This window comes from Scyliorhinus canicula, chromosome 7, assembly GCF_902713615.1.
Source record: "Scyliorhinus canicula chromosome 7, sScyCan1.1, whole genome shotgun sequence".
NCBI classification, from domain to species: Eukaryota; Metazoa; Chordata; class Chondrichthyes; order Carcharhiniformes; family Scyliorhinidae; genus Scyliorhinus; species Scyliorhinus canicula.
Genome location: NC_052152.1, coordinates 110,881,132 through 110,906,262, shown reverse-complemented (window position 1 = coordinate 110,906,262; position 25,131 = coordinate 110,881,132). Strand labels below are relative to the sequence as shown.

The window sequence follows — 25,131 nt, the reverse complement described above, 5'->3', positions numbered from 1 at the left end:
AATTTAACAAATTGTTTTGCTAAGGGGGGGGGGGGGGGGGGGGGGCGTCACAATCAAATCCAGTGACTACCGACATGTACCTTGTGTCAGGGTGAGGTGACTGCGCTCCCAGACTCCCCCGCGGTGGGGAAACCGCTCTATCCGCCGCGCGGGCGGGCGGCCTGGGACTGCGCATGTCCAAGGGAGGGGGAGCTCCTCATATGCAGGGAAAGGCCCCGCCCCCTGATCTGCGTGCTGAGATGTTGACCAATGAAAAAAGATTGAGGACCGGAGGGACTGTGGTTCTCCAGCCAATCAGAGCGCGGGCTTTGTGCGAGTGATAATTGAGCTTTCACACCGACGGAATCTTCCTCCTGTCTCCAACATCTGTGAGTAAAACACTTTCTTTTCTCCCCCTTTCCATTTCTTTTTTCATTCTGACCATCAATTGGTCACTTGCAGCAACTGAAGGGAAAGGAAGTGAATCCAGGGAGGGTTCAGACTCTGGAAAGCTTGGCCCAGGTCTCTCTCTTAAAAATATTGACATCCTTTGCTCCCTCAGTTTGACACATGAAATGAAATGAAAATCGCTTATGGTCAGGGGCTATTTAGCACAGGGCTACATTGCTGGCTTTGAAAGCAGACCAAGGCAAGCCAGCAGCACGATTCGATTCCTGTAACAGCCTCCCCAAACAGGCGCTGGAATGTGGCGCATGCGGAATGTGACAATAAGCGATTTTCATTTCATAAGTAGGCTTCAAATGAAGTTACTGTGAAAAGCCCCTAGTATTGACCAGGACACGGGGGTAACTCCCCTGCTCTTCTTCAAAATAGTGGCTGTGGGATCTTCAACATCCACCTAATAGGGACAGACAGAGCCTCAGTTTAACAACTTATTTGAAAGAAGGCTGTTCTGACAGTGCAGCACTCCCTCAGTTCTGAGTGTGATTAGGGATTCAGTCATTCACCCCAACTACTGACATACCAGCGAGTTCACTCTGGGGAGAGGCTGTTCACCTGCTGTGTGTGTGAGACGAGATTCTCTCAATTAACCAACCTGCTGACACACCAGAGAGTTCACTCCGGGAAGAGGCCGTGTGTGTGGGAGGGGATTCACTCAGCCATCCATCCTGCAGAGACATCAGTGAGTTCATACAGGTGAGAAGCCATTGACCTGCCCTCTGTGTGGTAAGGGATTCAGTCATTCATCCCAACTGCTGAGACACCAGCGAGTTCACACTGGGGAGAGACCATTCACTGCTCTCTGCACACAGCGGTTTAGAACATCATCTAAACTGAAATGAAAATCACTTATTGTCACAAGTAGGCTTCACTGAAGTTACTGTGAAAAGCCCCTAGTCGCCACATTCCGGCACCTGTTCAGGAGGCTGGTACGGGAAGTTATATTCAAAATGTTTTCCTTTCTCATAATATTTCTCAGTATATTAGGCCTTATACTTGAGTCTTTGGGGCATACAATCGAGATTTGCCCCGGGCATCACCAGACCTCTGCACGCCACTGACTCCAGTTTCCTTCCAGAGTCCGCTAATGTTGAGGTTAGGTGGGGGGGGGGGGGAAAGAGTGGGCTGAGTTAAGATGGATGCTTTTTCAGGAGGGTCAGTGCATACTCGATGTGTCGAATGGGCCTCCTTCTGCACTGTAGAGATTAGTAGCCATTTGGCAAGTCAATGCCGAGCAACCAATGGCATTTTGCTATTCACAGGGCATTTATTCCTCTGTATTTTGCCGAATACATATTAAACTCCCCAAGTTATTCTTCCATAAAAGGATTGAGAAGAAATTGCACCTTTGGAACTATTTATTACATTGTTTCAATACCAAAGTTTTAAACACAAACTGAACTTACTTTTCTATCGCCTTTAAGGGGCCATCAGAACCAAAAACAAGGTCATCAAATTCTGTAGTTGAAACAAAAAGTTTAAGAAAAAAAGCATCAAACAAGGCAGCATCACCTTGTTTCTTCACATGAGAAAATGTCGTCCAAAACTCACAACTTAGGCATGGATGGTCAGTACAATAAATGAACTCATGTCAGCTTGCAATGCAAAAATACAAATTGTATTTTGCTCAGAACTCCGGACTCTTCTCTATTGATTTTACACTATTGATTTCTGAAAGTCAACGATCTACCCCAATAAACTCACACTAACACAATCAGTAGCTCCAGCTTGACATCCTGTCCCATCGATGTTCAACAAAACACTACTTGCACAAAAACGTCAAGAGTTTGCTAAATTAAACCTAGTAATCATCATCAGCCCAAAAATAAAAGACCTTTAGAAGTCAGTGGCGAATTGCTAATACTTAGAGGCACATGAAGGGAACTGGCTGACAAGGTCATTTTTAGGATGATTTTACACTAAAAATGGTCAGCTAATGCAGCCTCAGTGTGCTGGCTCTCCATGGAATAACTCCAGAACTAGAATATTATAGATCCAGTACTGTTAATTTCAGAATACTGGCTAATTTCAGAATACTGGCTTTGTTTAAATTGTCAAATGCAGTGATGGGAGATGCATAGGTTTATAGTGGACTACACATTTAGTGCAAATGCTTTTACATTGTAAGATATACAAAGCTGATCTCATGTAAGAGTACTGTGTGTGTACTGTGTGTTTACATACAATAGGTGTCCAGAGACTAACTCTATAGTCATTAAGTGCAGAAATTGAAAGTGCAGTGCGCACAAGTCACAGGAAACAGATGATGAGAAAGCCTTCTTCCCCAATGCCCCCCTTCCAAATAATTTGGAAATTATCCCCCCCCACTTTGATAATTTAGGTAAAAGACTTATAACCTCGGGTCTATTCTGACACCTGTACCTATTATCACAAAATCATCATAATCGCCATCAGCACCAACAGCAGCATCACCATTTTGTTTGTCTTCATACAGGCACTTGGAGCCAGAATCGGAAGAATCATCCAACTGGGTTGCAGAGCCACCTATAAAATAGAAATGACAATCAACAAACGATACCTTGAGTCTCTAAAAGGTAATTTACACCCAGGAACAATAGCTCACCAAAATATTCAGCTGTCAGGAATGTTGGAAATTGTAGAGGAGGAAAACCATTTGGCTAATTTAACTCCATTCAGAAACACCTTCCACTCTCATTTCAGTATTTATTTCTGAACACACCCACCGAGTTTTCACCTTCAACGGGCCTGAAGTTCCCTTTTACTAGTTTGATGTCCTTTGACCTACTCAATTAAAATTAATATTCTGACTCCCTTCCCTCCACCTTAATTTACTAATTTAGAAACTCCCAAAAAGAGAGGTAAACTAGTTAACAAAACAATGCTGCCTTCATAAATAATGGAGAAATCTCTCGTAATAAAGAGGGCTGGCACAGGAGACTGGACTAAGCAATGAACTGCAGTCCATGAAGTGGGGTACTACAGCGATCAGTGCGGAGATCCCAGCTACTCAATATATATTAATAATTTAGATGAGGGGCAAAATGTAATATCTCCAAGTTTGCAGATAACAAAGCTGGGTGGGAGGGCGAGCTGAGAGTGGTACGCAGGTGTGAATTGGACAAGTTGAGTGGGCAAATGAATGGCAGATGCAGTATAATTTGGATAAGTGTGAGGCTATTCACTTGATAGCAAAAACGGGAAGACAGATTATCTGAATGCCATGAGGGGAATGTTCATAGTGACCCGATTGTCCTCGTACACCAGTCACTGAAGGCAAGCATGCAGGCTGTAAAGGCGACAAATGGTATATTGGCCTTCATTGAAAGAGGATTAGAGTACTGGAGCAGGGATGTCTTGCTGAAATTATACAGGACCTTGGTGAAGCTGGAATATTGTATTCCATTTTGGTCTCCGAGGAAGGATGTTCTTGCTCGAGGCGGGAGTGCAGCAAAGGTTTATTAGACTGATTCCTGAGATGGCAGGAATGACCATCGAGGAGAGATTGACTAGGTTAGGATTGTATTCGCTGGAGTTTTAGGGGGTGGGGTGTTCTCGTAGAAGCCTATAAAATTATAATGGGGCTAGACAGGGTAGATGCAAAAAGGATGTTCCCGATGGTGGGAGTGTCCAGAACCAGGGATCACTACATGGTAGACCGTTTAGGACAAAGATGGAGAGAAGTTTCATGACCCACAGTGGTCAGCTTATGTAATTTGCAACCTCAGAAAGCAGTTGAGGCCAATACACACTTTCTTTCAAGAAGCAGTTACATATAGCACTTGGGGCAAAGGAATTAAAAGTATTTGGGTGGGGGCAGTTCAGGCTGGGTTTGATGGTCAGCCATGATCACAATGAATGGTGGAGCAGGCATCCTGCTTCTATTTTTCTAAATTTCCATGTCAACTACGCAGTGACCAAGGAAGAGGAAGAAACAGAATCAGTGACAAGACAGGTGGTAAGGGAGAATGCCGACATACCAACCCAAGATCAAGTGCTAGAGGCACAGACAATGTGATGTCATCCTGAAGTGAGAGAACTGCTGAGAGCGTGGGAACTGAATACAATATTAGAGTGTTTAAATAACGTGTGGACAACAGTGGAGGAAAAATAATTGGTTCCATGGGAGGTAGAGAGCTACAAAAATGCTTTTGGAGTAGGCACATATCAAGTCAGTTGACTGTGTGGTTCGGATGTGTCTGAGACTACACAGTACTTTTTCCACAAAGTGTTTGGAAGGTTGAGATAACAGGAAAATGACTTTAATGGTGTACTGCACAGTAACCCAATTATAAACTGGGAATTCTGAATTTGATTGCTTCGAGTTGGCAGAGGTAATACACGACTGCTTCTTGATCAAGGAGAGTCAAGTGAAATCATGATAAGTGACATTCATCTTGTCCTTCATTAAATGACCCAGGAAAGTTGCATCCCCTAGAGGGAAATGATAAAGTAGAACAGGACTCTAGAATCAAATATCCAAGATCAGGTTACTTAATTCTAAGCAGTAAAGTTACATAGAACACACAATGCAGAAGGAGGCCATTTGGCCCATCGAGTCTGCACCGACCCACTTACGTGCTCACTTCCACCCTATTCCCATAACCCAATAACTCTTCCTAACTTTTTTTTGGACACCAAGGGCAATTTAGTATGGCCAATCCACCTAACTTGCACGTCGTTGGACTATGGGAGGAAACCGGAGCACCTGGAGGAAACCCACCCAGACACGGGGAGAATGTGCAGACTCTGCACAGACAGAGACCCAGCGGGGAATCGAACCTGGGACCCTGGTGCTGTAAAGCCACAGTGCTAACCACTTGTGCTACCATGCTGCCCCTTTAATAAAAGGAAGAAAAATGAAATAGATGAGAGAACTGTTTTAACACTAGGTGAAACCCAAATCAGGTCCAAATTAATGGCTGCATTATGGCGTGTTCTTTGATTTAGTTCTTTTAGAAGTGAAGGTTGGAGTGTGAACAAAGAATTGCAAGCTGTTTTTAATAAATAAAGAAAATTTATTGCACTACACTGAATTAGATTCGAACATATTACTAAGGAATTAGTTAAGTAAAGTAAAGATTACTCCACACATCTACACTATTAGTTCAACTATCTCAACTACTGTCTTGCACTCTCCCACAAGTCAAGGAGGCATGTGATATTTATATGGTTGCTCTATAGTACCATCCAGTGTCTAGAGTAGTAACATTACATTAACCCTTTATGTACTTAACAACATCCACATATTGTGGCACATTGCACTTGAGCAAGAATACAATGAGGCCATTAAATCATGGGAGAGGACAAAAATAGTGAACTGCTCCGGGTGCCGATCTGTTTGCAATCCAACCGGCCTGCTCCAGTTCACGAAATCAGGCCAAGAATCGCCACTTAACCCCAATCTGTATACAATTAATGGGAGTGACCTCAATGATCTAACAGCCTCCCCAGTAAGCGGTCATGCAGGTGCCGAATAATACTCCTTTTTGAAAACGTGAAGCTGGCGGAAGGGCTTTTGTAGGGACCAGAGGTGGCAAGTAACCATTTTCATAACCTGGCAATGAGCTCAGGAGCACTAGGGTTGCTGCCCTGGTGCTCGGAGCAGTGAGGGTGCCCCTAGGAGGGCCAGCCACCCATGAGAGCCCATGGGCCTGCTATGCCAAACTCAGTCCCTGCCCCACGACCACCCATAACTCTCACTGACCACGGAGGCCTCTGGCCACGCAGCTGAATGATATTGCTGATAGAGAATCGGCTAGTTAAGTGAACACCTCACATCCAAGTGGAACCCCATGGGTAGACATGCAATGTACCATGTGGGGATTATTGCCCAGCATCCCAATCAGATAGTGGTGCCTGGACACTGCAGGAGACAACACCACAGCTGCAGCAACCAACATGCAGGCACCCAGGGGTTGGTCTCCAGCTCTGGGGACATTCCCACAACCAGACGGTGGGTGTGCACACCGGGGAGGGGGACCAGCATCTGGCCCAGGTAATATTACATGCGGGTGTCTGGGGTCCGATGAGCCAGGTGCGTGGGCAAAAGAGAGAAGAGGCATCCAGGGCCTCAGTGTCCAGGAATATGGGCATGGGATTGGTGCTCGGCCTAAATTGCTGAAGTTCCAGAGGCATAATATTGGTGGAGATGAACGAATGCATCCCCAACTGCCCCAATCACCTGATGATGCTGCCCTCCTCCCCACCACCAACCCATCCCACACACTCTACCCCCTTATCCCTTTCCCAACCCCTCCGATCTACTTAGCCTTCCATGCTCTACCACTGTGCCCCCCCCCCCCACCTCCCAGGAAGTACATCAGAGGTGGAGGCAGCCTGCAGCCAGAGAGCCCCAGCACACTTGACGGTGTCACATGTCTCACCATGCCACCCTGGTCTAGGTGCTGGCTCCAAGACATATCACTGTCAGTGGACTACGTCGCAGGGAAGCAGATGGCCATCGTCACCGTACGGTGCCCCTCCTCCTGGTCAGCACCATAGGGCCCTCGGGTTCACCTCGGGATGGAGGGGGAGCTGGATTGAGCCCCCGCTGCCGTGTATCACATGGCTCTGCTAGCCCTGGCAGCCCCCAAATGTCAACAGTACAGTGACGACGCTCCTCAGTGACTGGTACATGCTCTGCAGCACCTTGGCTACGTCCATCCGAGAATGGGAGACACCCCCTTAGCGACCTGGATAAACTGTTGAGGCGCTCAGCCATAGAAGTCACTGACTGAGCCACACCTTGGACACCTCCACTCATGCTGCAGATGTCGTGCACCAGCAGCCACTTGACCCTGGTGCCATCTCCTGCACCAGTAGCCTCTTGGACTCCACCAATCGGCAATGCACCTGCTGGAGCGTCGCCGACATCCCCTCGGAATCTCACGGCGCACCCAAGCATTTGCATCAGCTCCAGAGGCTCAGCATGTGGCTGGGACCCAGCAGACCTCTAACTGCTGTCTCCTGTGGGAGTTCTCCCTCCACCTGATGTGCATCAGCAACTAAATAGTGCTCACCCAAACGTGCCCCAGAAGCCTGACCATTACCATTGTCCACCGAGGTGCAGGTCTCTGTGCTGGTGGAGTGTGGGGACGTTAGCTGTGTCGCTTTGAGATGGTCTCCTTGGAGCTCACCTCTAGAGGTGTTCTCATTGGGTGGGGGGGGGGGGTGGTTACTGATCTGTCCTCGCCCATGGCCACCCCCATGACCTTGAGGGCCTGTTCCTTACATGGGGCAAGGACCCTGCCGCCCATCTGGACTTCCCTGCTTGTTGTGGACCAACTTCTCCTACAGGGACAGAGGGGAGGAATTGTCAGCCAGGATTAGGGGGTCTGATGTCAACTCACCCATGTCCCCTGGTGGTGATCATTGATTTCTTGCAGCACTGGGTGCCAGTGCTCCTGGCAACATTCCGAGCTGATGGACACTGGCAACCCTGTGGCTGCCTGGCCTCTACGGAGTCCAGTAATCTGCCCAAGTTAGCATCACCAAATAGTGCAGCTGTTCTTCTCAGCGGCATGAGCGGGCAGCGAGCCGAGTGGGCATGGCTGTCCCAGTGAACTAGCCAGCGGCACCATCATTTGCAGCATGACGCCCGTGGGGCCTCGAGTGGGCTAATTCAAATTTATTGCAGTAAAGACCTCGCTGGGTTGAGGTCGGGAGCTTCCAGCAGTTCCCACTCTCGACCTCACTTACAAATCATTTTGGTTAAATCATGCCCATAAACCTTAAAAAGTGGAAAGCATTCAGAGTGACAACTCAAATGGACTGAGGCAATCCCCATGCCATGGAAAACTTCAGGCTTCTGACAGGAGTTTTCCATAAAAAGCTACTAAATTTAAAGTTTTGGGGGCTCAGAACAAACCCGTTGAGTCAATAATAAGCTGGTTGAGACACAGACTTTTGTTGCAAAGCACATGGTCACTAGATTAGATCCTATGATGTTCTAACTTAAGAACTGGAAGCATTTTAGTGCCTAGATTGTCCAGTAAAAACTGATTGAATAAATGTAGTAGTTATTACCTTCCATTTAAAAAAAGCTGCCTGATAACTGATCCTCAAATATTAATGTCGCTCTACACAGGAGGTCTCCAATCTATTTGGAGAAGTTGGTAATTTGTAAACCCTAGGAGTTTCCAAAGTAAATTAATTTTGCTGTCAATGTGCTGCAAAACCAAGTGGAATTCAGTTTATTCACGGTGTGCATTAAATTAAACTGTCATTGTTTCTACAGGTTGCATTAAAGGTACAATTGAGCCAAAGAGCCAATGTTTCAAATTCAAGCAGCAAAGCAGTGTATAGGCAGCCCGACACTTACATTCATAACCACTGTCCACAGAGTTCACGGAGTCAGAATGTGCCTCCTTCTTAATAAAAGTGCTCATGTCATCTGCTGGGGTCTGGATAGTTGTCAGACTACTATCTTCCAGCAGCTCTGCTTGTTCATACATATTGCATTTCACATTTTCTAGTGCAGCGATTACCATATCGGCAACAATAAGGTGTGTGTTCTCCTGTAAATAGAAGCAATGACTACTTTACTAAATTCGAGGCAGAGTCTGAAACAAGAATCCCCCTCATCCTAAACTCTGATCCCCACGGGGCTGTTTAGCACAGGGCTAAATCGCTGGCTTTGAAAGCAGACCAAGCAGGCCAGCAGCATGGTTCGATTCCCGTAACAGCCTCCCCGAACAGGCGCCGGAATGTGGCGACTAGGGGCTTGGGGCTTTTCACAGTAACTTCATTTGAAGCCTACTCGTGACAATAAGCAATTTTCATTTCATTTCACTCTGCAAAAACAAAACTCTATTGTAACATTTTAAGTCAGTCAAGTGGAAAGTTCATGATGATGAATTTTGGGAGGGAGATAAGATGCATACAGTATGACTGCTAGAAAGGGGATTATGGAATCATAAAAAAGTGAGGTAATCGTTAATTTGCAGGTGAAGCATTCTGGTAATAGAAGAACTATTTATTTGTTTACAGAACGAGTGGTATTTAATATATATTGGTTTGTTCAAATTGGAATACAGTGGCAGGTTTCTTCTTTTATTTAATAATTGTTGTAACTGTAAAGCTATTTCTTTGTTGCTTTTGTTAATTCTGTGATTTAAAGTTTGTTTTCACGTAAATATACACCTATGGGTCAGTGTAGTGGTGCAGAACAGTTTTACAAATTAATAGTTGGGTTCTTGTTCGAGATCCTAACACCCGTCACGTACAAGATGCTAAATTATAGAAAGTGTCCAAATTAAATTCAGAAGTGTGGCAACACTTCTAGAATCAATCTGATTAATGTGTTCAGAAGAAATATAGTGGCTGGTGCTTTTTCCATTAAACAAATATTTAATCTTTAAGTCGTGTTTCACTATCGTACCCAGAACTTCAATCAACATCATTTCAAAATAGCAAGCTCGAAGTCTGGTCCTGAGCACATGTAGGACCACTCTGACTTCTGCCCAGTCCTGACAGAACCCTGGTCAAACTGTCAGATATCTCAGACATTCCCACTGTTGCCTGTTTGGACAGGAATCCTGGGGGACTACCAAGGCCATGAATCTCAGACTGGATTGTCATGGTCTCCCCCAAAAAAGGACTGCACGATTGCCATTTACAGCATCTCGGATGTGATGCAACCCAACCACAAAATGATATCGGAGCAAGTGACAGGTATATAATGGAACTGGGGAAATCTATCATCTGCGAATTTGAAACTTTTCTTCCCTGTTCCTTTCAACTGAAGCCACCTTCTCTCCTGCCATTTCACTTTCCTCGTGCCCGGTGATATTTCCTTTTCAAAATATTTATTCATACGGAAACAGGCCACATGGTTAAACAGACCCATTCTAGGTGTTAATGCTCTACACAAGCCTCTTCCTGCATCCCACCCAATCAATATTCTTTCTTCATGTTTCCCCTTAAATATAGCTCTACTAGTTGCCATAACTATTCCACGTGGAATGGAGTCCCACATTTGCGCTAGTTAAATTAAATTTCTCTTGAACTCATGTTCATGTCCTCCTTGGCTTTTATCACAAGTAGAAACATTACCTCACTACATCCACCACAAACTCCATAATTTTAAAATCAGGTCACTTCGCCTTTCTTATGGGAAGAAATCTCCAGCCCATTCAGTCCTTGCCGATCATTGTAAACTTAAGACAATTCCTCATTTTATTTTCAGATTACCAAGGGAATCAGGGATTATGGGGAGAAGGCAGGAGAATGGGGACAAGACTAATATCAGCCATGATTGAATGATGGAGCAGACTCGATGGGCCGAGTGGCCTAATTCTGCTAGTGTCTTATGGTCTTACCACAAGACACCTTCGGCACATCAAGTCAGTTCCGCTATTCAATGAGATCATGGCTGACCTAATGTAGTCCTCAACTCCACTTTCCCACCTTATCCCCAACTCGATTCCAGAGTGTGAACCAACCCTTCAGAGAGCCAGCTACCTAGGCCCAGGCCCCCACCATGTCCCTGCACATTGATCATGGCAGTCCACCTAACCTGCACATGGACTGTGGAAGGAAACCAGAACACCCAGAGGAAACCCACACAGACATGGGGAGAACTCCACACAGTCATCCAAGGCCGGAAGCAAACCAGGGTCCCTTGCGCTGTGAGGCAGCAGTGCCAACCACTATCCTGCCTGTAGCTTTAGGTAGTTGTTCCATAACATGGAAAATAGGAGCATGTGGGTCATTTGGCCCTTCAAGCCTGCTCCACTATTCATGATCATGACTATCATGCAACTCAGCCTGATCTCACTTTTGCATTCCCCCAACTCCTTGAAAGCATACAATGTTTTGGCCAAATACTTTGTAGGCAGGCTCACCATTCTCTGGGTGAAGAAATTTCGCTTCATCTCAGTCCCAAATGGTTCATCCCATATACTCAGACTGTGACCTCTGGTCCTGGACTTGTCTGTCATTTGGAATATTCTGTCGAGCCCTACTAGAATTTTATTAGGTTTCTCGGAGATCACCCCCTCATTCTTCTGAACTCCAGAGAATACAATCCTAACCGCCTCAATCTCTCCTCATACATCAGTCTTGCCATCCCAAGAATCAGTCTGGTAAACCTTCATTGCACTCCATCCATAGCAAGGACATCCTTCCGCAGATGAGACCAAAACAGCACAAAATATTCTAGGTGTTTCAGTAAGGCCCTATATAATTGCAGCAAGACATCCTTGCTCCTGTACCAAATCCTCTCACTATGAAGGCAACATACCATTTGCCTTCTTTACAACTTGCTGGACCTGCATGCTTACCTTCAGTATAATAATCTTTAGTGTCACAATTAGGCTTACATTCACACTGCAATGAAGTTACTGTGAAAAACCCCGAGTCATCACACTCTGGCACCTGTTCGGGTACACTAAGCGAGAATTCAGAATTCATCCAAGGACAGAGGAAACCATAAGGACACCCAGGTCTTATTGCACAATTCCCACTCTCAATCTATAGCCTTTCAGATAATAATCTGCCTTCCTGTTTTTTCTACCAAATGGATAACTTCACATTTATCCGCATTTCGCCATTCATACTCAGCTTGTCCAAATCACACTGAAGCATGTCTACATCCCCTTTGTCTGTCCAAATAAACCACATCTACTGACTCTCCCTCATCAACAACTAGTTATATCCTTGTGATACAGCCAGGGGAGTCCAACGAGCTTCTTAAAAGTCCTTTATTTCAGCGACAGCATCATACATTCACAGGGCCCAGTTCCCTTTTAATAGGTCCTCATTCCTTTTTAACTGGCTCTACAGCTGCCTGCCTTTTATGCTAGTGCTGGGTTAACTCAATCCAATTGAGCATGGGGAACAATCATCCCCAGCTGGATGAGTCCTGTGCAGGTTACTACAATCCCCTAAAGAATTCCAGTAGATTTGTCAAACATAATTTTCCTTTCATAATTCCATGCTGAATCTGCCTGATCCTGCCACTGTTTCCCGAGTGCTCAGTTCTTAATCTTTTATAATGGACTCTAGCATTTTCCCCACTCCCGACAGTAGGTTTACTGGTCATTAATTCCCTTTTTTTTTTAAATAGTGGAGTTACATTAGCTACTTTGTGGGTAGCACGGTAGCATAGTGGTTAGCATCAATGCTTCACAGCTCCAGGGTCCCAGGTTCAGTTCCCGGCTGGGTCACTGTCTGTGCGGAGTCTGCACGTCCTCCCCGTGTCTGCGTGGGTTTCCTCCGGGTGCTCCGGTTTCCTCCCACAGTCCAAAGATGTGCGGGTTAGGTGGATTGGCCATGCTAAATTGCCCGTAGTGTCCTAATAAAAGTAAGGTTAAGGGGGGGTTCTTGGGTTACGGGTATAGGGTGGATACGTGAGTTTGAGTAGGGTGATCATTGCTCAGCACAACATCGAGGGCCGAAGGGCCTGTTCTGTGCTGTACTGTTCTATGTTCTATGTTCTACCCTGCAATCTGCAGGAACTGTTTACCCCTCATTATTTTGGGCCTTTCCCAACTAGTCTGTCATTGATTCACGGTCTTGTTTTCATAATAATCTTTCAACAATGGTGTGCCATTAAAACTGTATGCAATATTCCAACACTAGTCCAATTGGTGCCTTAGCAAATTTAAACTCACTGGTTTGTATTTATATTGAATTTTTTGCGAAACCAAAAAGAGCCATTTTCCACCACCTTGCACCCCCTCCCCCCTCAAAAAAATGTAATTACTATCCCAGGTTGCCCAGTTACTCCCCGCTGGTGTACACTCCTGCTGCTATTTGCCCCCCCACCAACCTATACTTCGCTAATGAACTCCCTTCACCCACTAAGATGCTGTGTCCTCTTGAAATAGTAGATCACACATTCCTCAACAGCACGCATGCAGTTTTTAAAAAAATGAGGAAGCCCCAGTACAGATCACAATGAAATACAACATCTACGATTTTAACAAACCAATCACTTATGAACTCGTAACATTTATATCAGTACATCACTTGTATTCCTTTCATCAACAATCCTTAAGTGGCAATCATTGACATAGAAATCCCAAATTAATTAAACCAACTTATTTGCACCAAAAAAGGTTGAAAGACAGAAGGGGCTGGTTAAAAACAAAAAAAAGGTAGGATGAACCATGTGAAAGTGGAACTATGTGGAATTGGAACTAAGTTTGAAGCAAGGTTGTGTGTAATATATCTTACCCTTTCCTGAGCCCGGCTTGCAGTGAAACTAGGATTGGAGAGGTAACTTGTATACACAATAGTTTTTGGCCCGTTTCTCGGGCAATATTGTGCTTTATCTGTGGAAAGACAATGACACCTTACGTTAAACTGCAAAATGGGAAAATGGGAGAAATTGAAGGCAAATTAATCAAATAGTTCGCCCGAATTACACAAAAAAATGCATCATACAACTACAACTACTATTTCTGCAAATTCACAATTTTAGACAAAATCCCAAAATAATTCAGTTTATGGGGCGTGGTGCTTGCAGTTAGTAAATTAACCAGCTCCCCTGCCATGCATAAACTGCCAGTTATGTCCAAATGCTGATGAGAAAGAGAGAAGGACCACTATTTACCTCCCTGCATCACAAACAATAGTGGAAATTTGAAACCTGGTGCAGTGGTCGGTGTCAGCACTATCTTTCCAATCCGGACTACAGCTCCCTCCCAAAAAGGGAGCTCGTCTTCAGCTATCTGTCGACTTGGGTGATGGCTCTAACTACACTTCAGCTCTGAATAAGTCATAAGGACTTGAAAATGTCAGTGTTTCTTTCTCCACAGATGCTGCCAGACCTGTTTTTCCCAACATTTCCTGATTTTATTATGAGTGATGGCTTTAAAAATAACCAAGGCCACCCACTTGCTGCATCCCTGGTATAAATGAGTAATTGGACCTCCAGTGGCAGCCATGGAGTGAGTGGTTGCACATTTGATGGCTCCCGCTCAATTTGTTCGGTCCTTCCCTACCCGAATGGTGTGGCGTTTTAAGGGCAAAAGGTGCACGAGTGTCCAGGGAATGTAATACTTCTCTGCTGGGGCTGGTTTCTGGCTTAGCGGACAATGAGTGCCACAAGGACGAAAGAACAGTTGGAGCAAAAAAGTTTGTGGTGAAGATAGCAGAGGACAGCGCTGTCCTTCCAGTGGTCAATGGAGCAGCTGGTGAATTAACAGCAAATTCCAGCAGCAGAGGAAAGAGGCCTTAGAGGATTTGGCCAAGGTGGTGAAGCCGCTTAGGGCAACGGTCGAGCAGAGGAAGGAGGTTCAGGCCCTGCCGATCCAGAAGATGGAGCGGTTGGTGGTGGAGCACGAGGATCGGCTGACCTCACTGGAGGGGGAGGAGGAGATGGGATGGTGATGGGCAGCCACAAGAAGGCTGAGAAAGAAGAAGTTGGAGGAAGAGAACTTCTGCAGAGATGCAGAATCTGAGGATCTTGGCGATGTCCAAAGGCATCGAAGGTGCAAAGGTCGCCACATTTGTGCTGAGCATGAAGCCCTAGGGGTAGGGGGAGGGGCCTTATACCGGTCATCTCGAGATGGATCAGACGGACAAGATGCTGAAGAGACGACCGCAGGAGGGGGAGCTGTCAAGGGCGATGGTGGCAAGAGGTGGGTGAGGAATACCAAGAAGTGCACCTGGGAGGGGAGTGAGACGCAGATTTAACTGGGTGTGGAGCTGGCCAAGCAGAGTGCCGGGTATAATTGGATAAAGGCCACCCTCAACAAGAATGGGGTGATGTTCGTGGCGTTGTGCCCTGCCCGCTTGTGGGTGATGCATCAAAAGCGGAAATTTTATTTTCACTTGGAGGAAGCGATGGTTTTAGGAGACATCATGGACTGGGAGGAGTGTGAGAACATTGTTGGAGAGGAGTGGTGCGTAAATTGTGCGGCATATTGGGTGGGTGGGTGGAATGGGGGAGCAGTGATGTGGAGTGTAGCTTTTTATTTGTTTGTGGTAATTGGGGGGGGGGGGGGAGAAAGGGAGGAGAAAGCAAAAAGAGGGGTGACTGCGAGGATGAGGGGAAGTCAGAGGCCTCAGGCAGGGACCACAATGCTAGCTGGGCAGGCTAGTTAACGGGAGTGAAATGGGGGTGGGGGTTTGTCAGGAAGGTGTAGGGAAGGGGGGAGAAATGGGGATGGTTGCTGGCGTTTATGGCACATTTAGGAAGGAAGGAAGGAAGGGCGAGATAGCGGCAGACATCTGGGAGCAGGCCTAGAGGGTCGCCTGAATCTGGGTGCCTGGAAATGGGGTGGTAAGATTGTGATGGTCCGTGGGAAATTGGAAGAGATGCTGGTAGTCCTTGTGAATGTTTATGCCCCGAATTAAAACATGGACTTTATGAGGCTGATGTTGGGGAGGATTCCGAACATGGACACGAATAGGCTGATCATAGAGGGGGCGGGTGGCAGCACAATTTCAGTACGGTCCTACATCAGAGGTTGGACCAGTTGAGCGCAAGTCGGCAAGGGTGTCAGTGGTGGCTAGGGAGTGGAGGGTTTCATGGATCGTATTAGGTGGACATGTAACAGTTTGGGAGGTCAAATGTGAATGGGGTTCTCTTACTTATCACGTGCACTCCCAGATCGGTTTCTTTGTCACGAATAAGGCACTGCTGGAAGGGGTAGACAACTCAGAACTCCGTGATTATGGTTTCCGACCACGCACCGCACTGGGTGAGTTTGCAGGTGGTTCAGGAGGAGGCCCAACGGCTGCAGTGGAGGTTAGGAGGTGGGGCTGAGAGAGGGTGAGGGCTGCCATTTGGGGAATGTAGAGTTGAATGACATGGGGCAAAGGTCACGGCTGCCAAGCTGTGGGAGGCACTCAAGGCAGTAGTTAGGAGTGAATTAATTTTCATCCGGGCTCAGAGGGAGAGGGTGGAAAGAGAGGCGAGGTGGAGGGTGGTAGAGGAGATTCTGAGGGTGGAGTGGAGGTCCTCGGTGGGGTTGTGAAAGGAAAGGCAAGCGCTCCAGATGGAGCGGGTTAATGCCCACGGGGAGGGCTGTAAGGCAGCTACGGTGGGCCAGAGGGGCAGTGTTGGAGTAATGGAAAATGCCAAGTAGGATGCTGGCCTACCAATTCAGGAAACAGTTAGTGGCGAGGGAGATTGGTAGGGTGAAGGAGGAGGTGGTGAATGGGGTATTTGATACCTTCTACAGGAGGCTGTACGAGTCGGAGCCCCTGCCTGGGGAGGAGGGGAGGAGACTGGTGTTCCCCAGGGTAGAGGAGGAGAGGGTGCAGGGACTGGGGGCCCTGATCGGGCTGAGGGATGTGGTGGATGGCATTGGTGCGATCCAGGCAGGGGGAAGGCCCAGGGCTAGATGGGTTCCCAGTAGAGTTTTATAAGACGTTTGGTGCAGAGCCGGGGAGGCTGCTAGTGAGGACACACAATGAGGCGAGGGGTAGTGAGGGGAGGGGGGGGGGGGGGGGGGGGGAAGCTCCCCCCACGTTGTTGCAGGCATTTATCTCCCTAATTTTGAAGAATAAGGATCCGGAGCAGTGTGGGTCATACTACCCGATATCGCTGCTTAATATCGATGCGGGTCGTTGGCGAAGGTGTGGCATCACAGATTGAGGACTGTGTGCCGGGCATGATATGGGAGGACCAGACCGGATTTGTGAAGGGGAGGCAGTTGTCGGTGAATGTGCGCAGGCTGCTTAATGTTATTATGTTGCTCTTGGAGGCACAGGGGGGTAGTAGTAGTGGCAATTGATGCGGGGAATGGATTTGATTGGGTGGAGTGGACATATTTGTTGGAGGTGTTGGGTTGAGCCAGAGGTTTGTGGCTTGGGTTCAGCTGCTGTATAGGGTGTTATAGTGATCATTCCGACTAGGACAAGTTTGCGGTACTTCGTGCTACATCGGGGCACGAGACAGTGCTGCCCGCTCTCCCCGTGGCTTTTTGCCTTGGCAATTGTGGCACTTAGGGTGTCAAGGGGTTGGAAAGGGATTGAGCAGGATGGGAGGTGGTTCTGGGTAGAGTTTCAGAGTATGCGGACGATCTGTTGCTATACATTTTGGACCCAGTGGATAGCTTTGAAAGGATCATGGAGAACTTGTAATTTGGACGGTTTTCAGGGTACAAATTGAACATGGGAAAGAGCAAGGTGAACCCAATCAATCAATGCTAGAGAGAGAGAGGGGAGGTGCCATTCCAGGTGGTGGGGGCGAGTTTTTGGTAGCTAGGAATAGGTAGCGCGGAGCTGGCCCAGCTACACAAATTGAACTTGGCACAGCTGGAGGGAATGAAGGCAGATTTAAGAGGTAGGATGTATTGCCAAATTTGATTTATTATTATTGGATAACGAATATCGCAATGGTGATGGAGGAGGGATCGCGTGGCGGCAGATGGAGGTGGCATCGTGTCAGGTGATGTGTTTAAGGGCACAGTTGTTGGCGTCCCCTCCGTTCGGACAGTCAGGTAACCTGAGCTCCGAGCCCAGTGGTGGTTTCAGCGTCATGGCCATGGAGCCAGTTTAGGCAGCATTTTGGGTTGGAGGCCATGTTGTTGTGGACGCTGATGTGTGGAAATCATAAGACTTGTGCTGGCGAGGCTGGATGCGAGGTTTCAGGAATGGTAGGTGAGGAGAGGATAGAGTACTTTAGGGACTCATTTATAGAGATAGCTTTCAGGACTAGAGGAAAATTATGAGTTGCCAAAAGGGATTGTTTTTAGGAACCTGCAGGTGAGGGAGTTTGTGAGAACAGAGGTGCCGTCCTTCCTGGGGCTGCTGCCTCCGGTGTTGCAGAACAAGTTGTTGACAGAGGATGATATTGGGGAGGGGCGGGTGTTGGATATCTACAGTGAGTTGATGGAGAGAAAGGGCGCACCGTTGGAGGAGAGTTGCGAGGGGAGGTACGGGATGTGGAAAGAGGCCCTGCGGAGGGGGGAATGCGTCCACGTCACATGTGAGGTTAAGAAGCATCCAGTTTAAGGCGGCGCAGAGGGCCCACATGATGGTGGCGAGGATGGGCTGGTTCTCTGTAGGGGTGGAAGATAGGTGTGGGCAGAGTGCAGGGGGGCCCCACGGATCAAGTCCAGATGTTTTGGGAGTGTCCAAAGCGGAGGGTGTTCTGGGAGGGGTTATTGGACGTTATGTCCAAGATTCTGGGGCTGGCCCCGAATCTGTAGGTGACGATATTCAGGATGTTGGAATATCTTGGGAGTCCAGGTGGAGAGAGAGGCCATGTATTAGCCTTCACCTCCCGGATAGCCCGGAGACGGACTTTGTTGTGTTGGCAGGACTCGAGCCTCCAAAGGCTGGGGTATGGGCAAGTGACCTGCCAGAATTCCTGGAGTTGGAGGTGGTCATGCTCGCTTTGTGGGGGTCGGAGGAGGGGTTCACCTGGAGGTGGAAACTATTCAGTGATTTCTTCTAGGTGGATTCAGGGGAGATATTAGGAAGGCAGGGTGTTGGTATCGGGGGTCGTTGGGGCTTGTGGTTTCTGTTCATGTTTTGGTCTTCTGACATGTAAAAAGTCTTGAAGAAAGATATATATATATATTTTTTTTAAAAGTAAGTGAGTGGGGCTCCGTAGGTACAACATTTCTAGTTTGGTGGGAAGGGTGAAAGCTGATCTGGCACGGAGGCATGGTCTCCCTCCGTCACTGGCGGGTCGGATATAGGCAGTTAAAATGAAAGTGTTGCCGCATTTATTTTCCAATGCCTGCCGATTTTCCTGCCAAAGGCATTTTTTAGAGAAGGGATGATTACCTCGTTCAGATGGGGAGGGAAGATGGCCAGAGAGAAAAGTGCTACTACAGAGAGGAAGGCAGGCAGGGGGTTTGGGTCTTCCAAACCTGATGTATTACTGGGCGGTGAATGTGGAGAAGGTACGGAGCTGGGTCAGTGGGGTTGACTCCCAATGGGTGAGAATGGAGGAGAGTTTGGGTAGGGGATCAGGATTGAAGGCGCTAGAAACAGCGCCACTTCCAACTGCCCCGGTGAGATATTCAGAGAGTCCGGTAGTGATAGCTTCATTGAGAATTTGGAGGCAGTTTCGCCAGCACTTTGGGTTGGGGGCAGGGTCAAGTGAAATGCCAATTCGGGGGAACCATAGATTTGAGCCAGGGAAGTGGGATGGAAATTTTCAGAGATGGGAGGAGAAAGGAATTAGGACATAAAAGATTTGTTTCTTGGGGGTCGGTTTACAGGATTGAAGGAGCTGGGAGCAAAGTATGGGCTGGAGCACGGGGAAATATTTAGATACATGCAGGTTCAAGACTTTGTCAGAAAGGAAATACAGAGCTTCCCAGTAGAGCTGGCTTCCACATTGCTGGAGGAGGTCTGATGACAGGGGGACTGAAGAAGGGGACAGTATCGGTGGTTTACAGGGCTAATTTGGAAAATAAGGCACCGCTGGAAGGGATCCAAGGCAAAGTGGGAGGAAGAGTTGGGAGGGGGTATGGAGGAGGGGTTCTGGTGTGAGGTACTCCGGAGGGTGAACACCTCCACCTCGTGTGAAGGTGGTATATAGAGCACACCTTACAAGGGCGAGGATGCGCCGGCTCTGAAGGGGTAGAAGATGTGGGTGAACGTTGAGGGGGAAGGGGGTGCAACCACGTTCATATGTTTTGATCCTGTCCAAAGCTGGAGGATTACTGGAAGGAGATTTTTAGGGTAAACATGAAACTGGAACGGGCCCTCGGGAGGCCATATTCGGGTTGTCGGATCAGCCGGGGTCGGAAACGGGGACGGAGGCAGATGTTATAACTTTCGCCTCGTTGATCGCCCGAAGGCAGATCCTGTTCGGCTGGAGATCAACTCTCCACTCTGCCCTGGCGTGGGGGGGGGGGGGGGGGGGGGGGGGGGAGAAACCGGCTGGAATTCTTTGAGAAGGTCAAATTTGAACTGAGGGGAAGGATGGAGAGGTTCTACAATTCATGGGAGTTATTCATTATGCACTTTCGAGAATTGGATTCCATCGTAAATTTGTTTATGTTAACATGCGGGCTAATGTTTGGGGGTTTGGTGGGAGGATGGGATCATTGTCATTGATATGGGGATTGACATTACATTCGTTATGGATTGTTCTTTATTGTTGGGTGTAAATTTGGGAGAAAATGTGAAAAAGGAAGAGAATAAAAAAAACATTTTTTATTTTTTACAAATGTAAATGAATGATCCACCTGTGGGAAACAGCAATGCCAGGTGACTGGAAATTAACATCTCAGCTCTGGATATTACTGTCCCAGTATAGTGACAAAACTGATCCAAAGTAGGGAGCCTGACCCCAATAGCTTTGGTTTAACTATTCAAAAAGTGATACTTTATTAATGCATTAACCTGTTCAATATTTGGAAACGCTGTTTCAAAGTGAATTAACACCTCAATCTTCAACAGCAACTTTACAAGAAATTCAATTGTCACTCGAGCATTAAATTCCATCACTGGACAACATTTGAAATGCCTCTGCATAGGCATATCATAGCTTAGGAAAACATTCAATGCAGTTCAGAAAATATGTTATACTGCGTAAAGCAAGACACGAAAGGAACAACATGACATAACAAATCTCAGCGCAATCCTGCCCTACAGAAAGAAAAAGCAACAGGATACAAGATGATTAATCAAACAAGCCATTCTGCCTAACTGGGATTTGCTGCTATTCATACTTCACTCTGCACCAATTGCAATTCTCATTATTAAGGACAACCTACAATTTACTATTATTCAGACAAATATCTTTTACCTGAATGGATGTTGGAATCAGATTGCGAGCGTTGATAATATGACGCATCGGTCTTTGACACCACAGGTGGAACCCCAGTGACACTCATGCACCTGGAAGCTGAAGACAGTACAGAGGGGAAGAGTTTACTGAAGGGATTGAATACTAGACCAGAGGACTTTTCAGGCGAGAGGGATAGTGACAAACTGCTGCTGCATGAGCCTTCTTTGGAGGTAATCATTGGAATCCCAAAACCTTGCTGGTGTTCATCATTATCTTCACCACGGCTGTTCCAAAACCTCTTTGGATCTTCATCTTGGAACACAGTGAATGAAGAAAGCCTTGCATTAGCTGTACAGTTCTCCGTAGGTGGTGGTTTGAAGCCATCGTAGGTTTGCAACACAGAAATCAGGATCTCTTTGATGGCTTCTGGATTGTTGGAGTGCCGTCCTGAACTCACTGCTGTCTGGCCCATCACTGCTGGTGTGGAGTATTCATCTGGCACAATAAAACACAAACAAGGGTCAGCTGAATTCTACTGCCAGTGATTTCAATGAAGATATAATTTGCAACAGGACAATGGCAACAAGCTTTTGATCAATGGAAGGCATCTGGTCTCCAGTTTGTTAATGGGCAGAGGTTAGCTCCAGCAATGGGGGATTACTAATCTTGCAGCAAAGATGTAGGCACTCGGAGTAGGAATCTATTGCTGACAGGGTGGGATACTGCTCAACTTAAATCATGCACACCCCCTCCCCATTTGTGATGTGCAAGGAATAGGAGGATTTTAAAAAAAATTCGGAATTTGATTATAAATCTGTTTCCATATGGTTGCATTAAGCAGGACCAGCATTGACATCTGCCACCTCCAGTCCAGCTGTCATTCCCTAAATTTACCTCCCCACTACTGCTCAAAACAACCAGCTGAAAAGTTACTTTGTTTTGGACACCTTCTGTCCTTGTTGTTTTACCAATCCACACTCCCTTTTTCCCTCTCCCACCCATTTAATACCTATGCCCAGTTTCCTTGCCTCAAATGCAAGGGTCACAGGTTTTATTGGGCCTGACCATCCTGACACATCTGGTTCACCAGTTCAAGCAATATTCCTCACGTTCAGCCAATCTTCGGATTACCTTTGTGTGGTAGTCACCACTGTTGCATATATTGTATACAAGGTGTATTACAGTAAGGCCCCTGTACTACAGGTACGGGGGTAGATCCCTGCCTGCTGACTCCACCCAGTAGGCGGAGTATAAATGTGTGTGCTCTCTGAGCTGCAGCCATTTCAGCAGCAGCTGCGGGAGGCTACACATCTCTGTGTAATAAAGCCTCGTTTACACTCTACTCTCGTCTCGTCGTAATTGATAGTGCATCACTGTGTGAACCCTGCATCACTGTGTGAACCCTGGAGTAATACGAAACCCTAAACCCCTCCTTTTCACCACTACCAGGTGAACTGCACAATTTCACTTCTCTGCTGCACATCTTCAATCCGACTGTCCATGACAAAGGACATATTTTTCCTGATCTCTTCTGGCTGACTTTGCTCCCTACCTCTCACTCATGCCCATTCGGGGCTGGTTTAACACAGTGGGCTAAACAGCTGGCTTGTAATGCAGAACAAGATCAGCAGCGCAGGTTCAATTCTCGTACCAGCCTCCCCGAACAGGCACCGGAATGTGGCGACTAGGAGCTTTTCACAGTAACTTCATTGAAGCCTACTTGTGACAATAAGCAATTATTATTATTATTACCGAAATGCTCAATTTTTCCAAACCTTTCCCGAAAGCTATGAAGTGTTCACTGTCCACATCCTACCCCATCAATCATCACCTCAAGTCTTGGCATCCTTCACCTGCTAAATTTCATAACCCCCATCCTAGCCTTGTAAAAAAGGTGCAATGTTATGTACTCTGGGATAACAAGCTGCAACTGGATGCAGCTTTAACCAAAAGATACTCCAGACCTTGAAGTTAGTTCAATCTGATTTATTGAACCAGTAGCACAGTTCTCTAGGAGTTCGACTCTCTGCTAACCCAAGTGTGGTTACTCTGTCTGACTGAACCAGACTAGCTCTTAGCCACGTGCTGGAGGTGTGATACTGTACATACACCCTGACTCACTCTGTAGATGTTCATCAGTGGAAAGAGGCCAAGTGGGAGTGCCTCGTGTCTTTTATAATGCGATACCACCCCCGAGTGTCCTGCCTGCTCATTGGTCATGCCCTGTTGTCGGTGTTCATTTGCTGCCAGTCTGTGCCTGTCTGTATATCATTATCTACATGTCTGCATATCATGACACCTTATGTGCAGTGCAGCTCCTGGACTTGGTCCCACAGTTATTCAGAGTTAGAACTGCCAGCATTTGCTGTCCCTCACTCAGATAGCTGAACCACCACCTCTGCACGAGGATACCTCTCCCGATCCTTACAAAAGACCAAAAGACATAGGAGCAGAATTAGACTATTCAGCCCACCGTGTCTGCTCCACCATTCAATCATGGCTGATAGGTTTCTCATCCCCATTCTCCGGCCTTCTCCCCATAATCAATCAAGAATCCATCTATCTCGGTCATCTATCTTTGTCTCCACAGCCTTCTATGGTAATGTGTAGCACAGGCCCGCCATCCTCATCTTTATTTTAAAAGATCATCCTTTCAGTCAGAGGCTGTGCCCTCGGGTTCTAGTTTCTCCCACTAGTAAAAACATCCTCTCCACGTTCACTCAGCTTCTCAGTATTGTGCAAGTTTCAACGCGATCCCCCCCACTCATCCATCTGCACTTTTAAAATTTAAAGTACCCAATTCATTTTTTTTTCCAAGTAAGGAGCAATTTAACGTGGCCAATGCACCTAACCTGCACATCTTTGGGTACCCACACAGACACTAGGAGAATGTGCAAACTCCAAACAGACAGTGACCCGGGGTCGGAATCGACCCTGGGTCCACAGTGCCATGAGGCAGTAGTGCTAACCATGGCTCCACTGTGCCACCCAGGGGGAACTGCTACAATTACATTGAAGGAGGCCGCAGCACACCTCCCGGGAGGGGGGAGCATCTGGCAGAGGGGGCAACAAAGGGCAGCAGACAAAACATGGGAGATGGAAGAAGTGAGGAAGTACTCTGTGGCCATCTTGAATGGCCCATGAGCAACAGCAGGTCTGGATGGACAGGGTCAGGCCCACAGGGTGATAACATGGTTGACCCCACAGGAGTAGCGCAGGGAACAGCCCCCTCCGCCCCACTAGCACATCCAGATAGTAACATAGAAAATGAGGGTCTCAGTGGGCTGGTGAAGAGATCCAGAGTCCTGGCCCATCAAGAGTCGGAGGGTGGACATAACCTTCCTATAGGAGACACACTTGAGAGGGACCAACTGCAGGTAAGAAGGGCTGGGTAAGACAAGCATTTAATTCATGTTTTGACACCAGGACAAGAGTGGGGGGCACACTAATCAACAGTACAGTTCCATACAGAGTTACGAGCACAGCGACGGAACCGGTGGGGGGGGGCAATACATTATGGTCAGCGGAAAGGGTAGTCCTGGTAAATATGTGTCCAGAACTGGGAGGAGGACGGGGAAATTCTGTACAATGATATCCCAAGCCATTGATGGTTATGCAACCTGAAACCAGAACGGGGAGTTCTGACCCTCCCACGAGAGGACAGCAAGAGGTGATTGTCTCCCTGGATGCTGAGAAAGCCTGCAATCAATTGAGTAGAATGGAAGTACCTCATGGGAGGTGCTTGAATGGTTTGGGTTTGGAGCAGGAGTCACCATGTAGGTATAGCTCCTGTACAGTGCCTCTACGACGAGCGTATGGACGAACGCCACCAGCTCCGAATAAGTTTAGCTGCACAGCGGAATGAGACATGGGTGCCTATTATCCCTACTCCTGTTCGCACTAGCAATCGAACCACTGGCCGTCGCCCTTAGATCGGCAGAGTGGTGGACGGGCATATGGATGGCCTAAGAGTCTACGTGTCGAACTACCTAGCCAGCATGGGAAAGATAACAGGACTCCTTAGGGAGTTCGGTGCCTTCAGGTTTCAAACAAGA

General features: G+C 47.2%; 1 protein-coding gene across 6 annotated transcripts in view; it reads right to left on the bottom strand.

Moving 5' to 3' along the window:
• The window catches only part of rubcnl (rubicon like autophagy enhancer), a 143,442-nt gene that overhangs the window by 32,025 nt on the left and 86,286 nt on the right, over positions 1-25,131 (bottom strand). For 5 of the 6 annotated variants that reach the window (XM_038802655.1, XM_038802656.1, XM_038802657.1 and 2 more), the window contains 5 exons: positions 21,095-21,571; positions 13,603-13,700; positions 8,744-8,939; positions 2,824-2,946; positions 1,848-1,899 (listed from right to left, as the gene is read on the bottom strand). In XM_038802655.1, coding sequence (XP_038658583.1) covers positions 1,848-1,899; positions 2,824-2,946; positions 8,744-8,939; positions 13,603-13,700; positions 21,095-21,571 — 946 coding nt within the window. The remainder of the gene's footprint in view (positions 1-1,847; positions 1,900-2,823; positions 2,947-8,743; positions 8,940-13,602; positions 13,701-21,094; positions 21,572-25,131) is intronic. The other variant, XM_038802659.1, reaches the window with a different exon arrangement.